Genomic DNA, 6,126 nt, shown 5'->3' on the forward strand with positions numbered 1-6,126 from the left:
CCTTCGTGTCGTCGTTTGCATTGTCATCGAACAGATGATAAGCAGGCCATTCCAAACAGAGGTTCCTGCCCTGTACGCTGTTGCCACCCCCGCAAACCCTGCTCCAAAGCGTCGAATCACTGTGTCTGTTTGCCGCAACCAGCTCAACCTTCTGGTTTTGGTGCATCACGCCTGTCGAGTTTAGTAGGCAAGACCAGGAGACGATTGTCGTGTGGGGCGTTCAGTGCTCAACAACGATTGAGAATGACATACATGTTGCGGAGCGGTTCATTGCTGAGATAGCAGGCAAAGTCACACATATATGGCGGCTGGCCAAATCACACAGCACGACATTCAAGGCAGACCTGGTTGATGAAACTCGCAGATGAGTAAACCGGGGACCACAGAGTGTCCTAGTCATATTCCCCCCTGACTATTGTGGCAATGCCACCACAGATGCTAAGAGATGCCTTGAGTTCCCTTCCCGCTGTTGGCCATGTCCACAACCATGTGCACAAGCCACCGGCGATCCGTCTCCCACTCCTCTTCACTTGCGCTTGGCCTTCTCCTTGGCGGCGTCCATCTTGGCCCACTCGGCGCGAGAGATGTACTCCGGTGAGTAGCGCTTCTTCGGCTCCCAACGAGGCTGGTTGTACGGCTTAGGAGCACCCACGAGGCTAGAAAATCATCAGCTCAAGGTAAGACAGTAGGTTCGATGCACGTACTAGACCGTGTGTTTGGCGCCCGGGTCGCCGGTCTCCTTGACATCCTCCTTGTCGCCGCCGTCCTTGTAGCCGCCGTGCTTGTCGCCGCCGTCCTGGAAGACCCGACATGTGATCAGCCGCGTATCTCACAAGAGGATGCTGGGTGGTAATTACCTGTTCGTGGGCAGCCTGATCGCTGTTGCCAGCGAGCGGGGCATCTGGGTGGGAAGGGTTGAGGTCAGCCGAGACTTGGGCGTCGTCGGTCATGTTGATGGTTTGATCAGGCATGCTGAGTGATGCGAAGGTGTCGTAGATGGTGCGAGAAAGTTTGGGATACCTAAGCTGAGTGATGCGAAGGTAGAGTAGATGATGGGAGAAAGGTTGGGAGACCTAAGCTGATCGTGGTGAGGGAATGTAAAGGTGTGAGACGATCCAAGGTGAAGGTGATTGCGACTGCCGAAAAGGCCACAAAGCCACCACTTACCTACGTCAGCGTACTAGGGTGCCGCACAATCGCAAAAATCACTGCACGCAAAGCTTGGTGAACGAGAGGCTGTGGGGCGTTGTTTGGTTGCTCGAAATTGTGTTTGCTCCTGGTCGCGCTTCCCCTTCCTGTCTCTCACAACAAAGAGCCAAAAGCCATCCCTTCTGCGAAAAGCCACTTCTCTTCTATATTGAACAAATCTCACTCGTCGAGATAACGGGTAAGTCGTCCACTACTTGCGAGAATCGCAGGTACATTCTGACCTGATTTGTCAGGACGTGTAGCGAAATGAAGAACAGTCGCGGAGCAAACGACAGAACGCCAATCGGCAACTGGATCGCAACACTGACTGCGGCGATGTCAACGGTCGGCCTACGCCCATCAGCATCCCCAAGCCAGGATGCGAACGACGAGTCACGCAGTGGCATCATGCCACCACCCAATTCCCCAGTACTCAGTACGATCCGTGACACAATCTTGCCTCTGTCGAAGTGCTTACATGCGCGCAGGAGCCACACAGACTCACGAGGAAGATCTTCGCGGCTTTCTCTAGACGGACACTGATCCTGAAACCCAAAGGTCAGCACATTTCATGTATATCTGAATGCTTCTGACAGACAAATGCTTCAGACGTTCCGATGCAAAGGATGAACATAAGCAACTTACATTCGCGGCGTTAGAGCCATCGATCTGAGTCGTCGTCGATACAAGCCGAGCATCCAGCAATATGTCGACTGTTTCCGCACCATACGTCACCGAAGCATATCTCGGTTTCACCTGCACGGATCAGATAGTTTGCGTACATGCCTGCTTAACGGGGTACATGATCTCGTAGGGAAAATGAAGCATTTGTCCACTCTGCGCATGATTGTCTTCTCTTCGGTAGCCCCCGACGCACCTCGACGATCGCTTGAGCGTGGTCATCCCTGTTGAGCAGTTACTTTGCTTCCACTATTAATCCGCAGGACTGATCTTCTCTAGGTTATCCGTGACAGGCATGTCGTGAGCGAGCGACTCGCCGGTCTTGGGAGGCGTGGCCACGATTGGCTCTTTGGACGCTCCATCAGACGGTCGTTTGGGATCGAGGTCGGGACTTGGCGACCTTTCGGCGTCTGGCTCTGGGGCTTGACCTGCATCAATCGGGGTCCGGATCAGGGTCAGGTTGTCGGTATTTCGCCTCATATTGTCGCGCCGCGGGTCAAGGCGATACGGGGGAAGACTGCATCGCTTGGAAGAGACGCACGGTCAATCAAGGCCTCCGCAATGATCACGCCTATCAGGGGAAGGACGAGGGGGATATTGAGCGCAAGCATCACGAGGCGCTTGATTTGCATTAGAAGGTGGTTTCGCGCAGTGGAGCACGTCAACTGGCATCGAGGTCTCAAGTTTGACGCAGTAGTTCTCCTGACAGAAGATGATCTTCTCCGCCAGCAGTGGCAGAAGCTACAGCAAAGCTCTTTCCATGATGTACAGTACTCTGTGACGATGTGCCGCCGGTGACCGTACGGAAGCTGGGCAAATTTGCTGCGATTGGAGGAACGGGAGCGCTGTGGGCGAGGGCGCGAGGGTGTGGGGATGGGGCAGGCGGGCGCTACCGTCTTGGGGACATGGTCAGGCGAAGAGGGCCCGGAGGAGCGAGGTTCAAGGTGCTGTCGCCTGGAAGCTTCGAAAATGTGTCAGAACTAAAGCTCAACCGCAGGCAGCACGAGAGGACGAGCTAGCCTGACTACGAGGATATCGCAGCTTCACTTGCATGGTCCATACACGGTGCGCTTCATCAGAGACTCGCGGACAAAAGACGAGGTACCGCCAAATACAGAAGAACAGCATGCCACAAAGCTTACTCACTACATCTGCCACCTTCTTAATTCCCAGGCAAACACATCCTTGTTATTGGACATGAGGGAGAGGTCGCGGGAGTCCCTGTACAGGGCCGCGCATGTCAGAGAGCGGGCGGGCCGACCCGAGGGTGAGTTGGCGTTCGCATATCCTTCGGATCAACGATTATCCGAACGCGGGGAAGACGCACATGTGACGCGCTAGCGTTGCCAAGCTTTCTGCCTGCGACGTGCGCAACGCCCAACCACCGCCTTCTTCGCCTCATCCACCACCATCCTCATATCCGCCAAACACCAACGCTCGCTATTTTTTCGTTTGGATATATGCGCATTCACCTCACGACACGGCCGAACTCTTCCACACGCGAAGGCGACTAGTTTAGTCTTTGCCTCGCTCGATGTCCTAGATCTGAACCGCCATCTTTGCGCGTCGCACAAAGCCTTCTCACTGCGCACTTCCGCGCAAGACTGTTAGGGGGCGGTTCACATTTAGGCCGGGCGTTGCGAACACGACGAGGCTGGAACGCGTGGTCGAGGTCGCGACAGGGTCAGGGCTGCCCTCTGCCAACACACAAAGCCCGGGTGGGTGGGCAATCCTCTTGTGCCGGTGTCGGTACCAAGGGGGGCAATTTCTGGTGAGTTGTTCGGGAGTTGGGTAGATAGGGCGCTGATATAGGAATCAATGTCTCGCTACGACTTTCTGTTCCGTAAAGGCGGTATCCCCGCTCTTGCTTCATGTGTTTCCAATACGACCCAAGCTTCGTGTGCAGGCAGTCTTATTGTTCGCGTTAATGAATGCTCCAAGCAAGCCACTATCGAGCTTGAGTTCGGACTCCCAGTGCATGGCTTCGAGACGGACCAGCGAATCACTTTCGTCTACGACGGCAACAACTTCGCATCCGGCGCGATTCCTGTGAAGGGGATACATGTATCGCCTGAAAATGTCGAGCAGATTACGCAGATCTCGCGCAGTCCCACCGAACACAAGCCTAGGTCAATGCAACTGACCCTGACAGAGCCATGCGTCGTCCTCAGCCCCTCGGGCAGCATATCTCCCAAGCAAGGCCATGAATTGCGCTTTCAACAGGTTGCCACGCTAGCAAGGGCGACCAAACTTGACATAGTCTTTGATTTTCTCTGGTTGCACCGCGACAAGGATGCGCAATTTCGATACCTTATCGCCAACGCAAGCTTGACGGGGTTCGCCCATAAAAACGCGGACACCGTTGAGCACGACTGGACCATTTTTGGTGTTGATGAAGCGGTTCTTCCTGAAGTACCCCCGCCGTATGACTTCACCTCGCAGAAACGTTCTCGCCATAGTAAGTCGCTCCGTGTTCCCTTCTTCGCCGTGTTGACGTCCAGCAGGTTCGCCCGGATCCCCCCAGACGAGTCCGAAACGACCTCTACTCGATTTCCCACCGGGCTCGCCCACAGAAAAAGCCACCACAGCGGCCGCATCCCTGAGTCCACGTTTCCCTCCGTCTTCGCCGTCTGCTCCCGCGTTCGATGCCTTCCAGAGCGCAATCGAGAATGCTGTCGAGAACGCTGTCGCGAAGATAGTCCCCGATGCCATCCAGCGTATGCTCCCCGACGCACTCGCCAAGATGATCCCCAATGCCATCGAACAAATGCTTCCCGACGCGCTCGAAAACACCCTCACCCGCATGGTGAACAAGTCAGTGGCGGCTGCGTCGGCTGCACCAGGTCGGACAACGCAAGGCTTATCAGATCCCACGTCGCCGCTGTACGCCATGATTCGGCAGCACCTCGACGCCCGATTAGATGAACTTGCGAACGACATCACAATCGAGACCCAAGAGCATGCGCAGGACCTGCGAGACACTGCCAAGGTGGAGCTGGAAGAACGACTCGACGACCACCGTCTCGAGATCACCGAGCTTCAGGCGGAGGGCATAGCGGACTTCCAGCTGGCGTGCGCTACCGAGCTAGAGGCGTTCAAAGAGCAGACGCTTGAGATGAAGGAGGACTTTGAGCAGGGCACCGCTGAAGCGTATACCACGGCCAAGGAAAGGCTGGACGAGCTTGTGAGCGATCGGAGAGTGGACTTGAAAGAGAGGTTGATGGTAGAGGCTGGGCGGCGTTTGTATACAGAAAAGCCTGCCGTAGAGTCTGAGCCCACCCGCCGCGCAAGCTCGGTGCCGTTGGGTGTTGGCTGGTGAGGAGGTTGCCGGCAACAGGGTGGGGTGGCTGTTGCCAATGGAATGGCAGTGTACAAGTCGGTGACTCTCGCGGCGAAGTGCGACCTCGCGACGACGCACGCGCTTCAGAAGCCGTGCCGATGGAAGAGCTGGACGACACGTTTACGATTGTGTATAGTGAGGTTACGAAGTCATGTCAGCATATGGTACTGAAAGTCACGGCTTCTTTGCGTTAGATATAGATACCCTCCAAATATCGCATACCACAACCACACTTTGCTTTCTTTCTATCCATGGTACGTGTCCCACCAGCCGACCACTCGATAGTATCTTATGGGATGGTGTGTGGGTGAGGCGGAGGAGAGGGGGTAGGTGGATGGATGGGTGGTTACCGTAGCTTGTGCTGTCTTTCTTTCTTTCTTGGTTAATTGGTTGGTTGGTTGGTTGGTTGGTTGGTTGGTTGGTTGGTTGGTTGGATGATGACATCTGTGGTAGAGTGGTAAGGTCAGGCGGTTCCGATCTTTGGGTTTGGGTGCATGTTCCTGGTGCAAGCCATACGTTTGAAGGGTCGACCTTGCGGCAGAGCAGCGATGCGATGCGGTCGGCCGCGCAGTTCTTGATGGCGATCCAGCCGATGACGACGACCGTCTTTTCCTTTGAGCCAGGATGACAGCGCCGGGCTTTTCGAGACTGTTGACTATTGTGTCTGCGAGGAGGGTAATCCACGGAAGTTGAAGTCCCGGAATGGCACGCTTAGAGAAGGCATGTCGAGCTCTGTTAGTGCAGCTTCCCCAAAGAGTGGCGCCTGGGGTGTGACAGTGAACCTTCCGCTGATAAACCACATCAAGTTCCTTCTTATCTTTCATCTTCAGATTGATGTCCAGCTGAGCTTATTGGTCGTCGCATACTTAAAGAGTAATTTAACCAGATCCTTGCACTCCCGATCTGTCTTTTTTGGA

The 6,126-nt window shown here is 55.1% G+C and overlaps 3 protein-coding genes across 3 annotated transcripts; 1 reads left to right on the forward strand and 2 right to left on the reverse strand.

Annotated features, from left to right (window-relative positions):
* Positions 1-526: 526 nt before the first annotated feature.
* On the reverse strand, positions 527-971 carry N0V89_012097 (uncharacterized protein; the record flags this gene model as incomplete). Its single annotated transcript, XM_056220822.1, has 3 exons — positions 527-637; positions 710-796; positions 858-971. The coding sequence occupies 3 exons, from the start codon at positions 969-971 to the stop codon at positions 527-529; spliced, it is 312 nt and encodes a 103-aa protein (XP_056064809.1).
* Positions 972-2,121: 1,150 nt separating this feature from the next.
* N0V89_012098 (uncharacterized protein) lies at positions 2,122-2,501 on the reverse strand (the record flags this gene model as incomplete). The annotated part of the gene is made up of 2 exons (XM_056220823.1): positions 2,122-2,297; positions 2,411-2,501. 2 exons carry the CDS (start codon positions 2,499-2,501, stop codon positions 2,122-2,124), a joined length of 267 nt encoding a protein of 88 aa, XP_056064810.1.
* A 1,186-nt stretch (positions 2,502-3,687) lies between these two features.
* On the forward strand, positions 3,688-5,188 carry N0V89_012099 (uncharacterized protein; the record flags this gene model as incomplete). The annotated part of the gene is made up of 2 exons (XM_056220824.1): positions 3,688-4,327; positions 4,374-5,188. The coding sequence occupies 2 exons, from the start codon at positions 3,688-3,690 to the stop codon at positions 5,186-5,188; spliced, it is 1,455 nt and encodes a 484-aa protein (XP_056064811.1).
* Positions 5,189-6,126: the final 938 nt, after the last annotated feature.

This window comes from Didymosphaeria variabile (genome assembly GCF_027946475.1).
Source record: "Didymosphaeria variabile strain IMI 356815 chromosome Unknown scaffold_10, whole genome shotgun sequence".
In the NCBI taxonomy this organism is placed as follows: domain Eukaryota; kingdom Fungi; phylum Ascomycota; class Dothideomycetes; order Pleosporales; family Didymosphaeriaceae; genus Didymosphaeria; species Didymosphaeria variabile.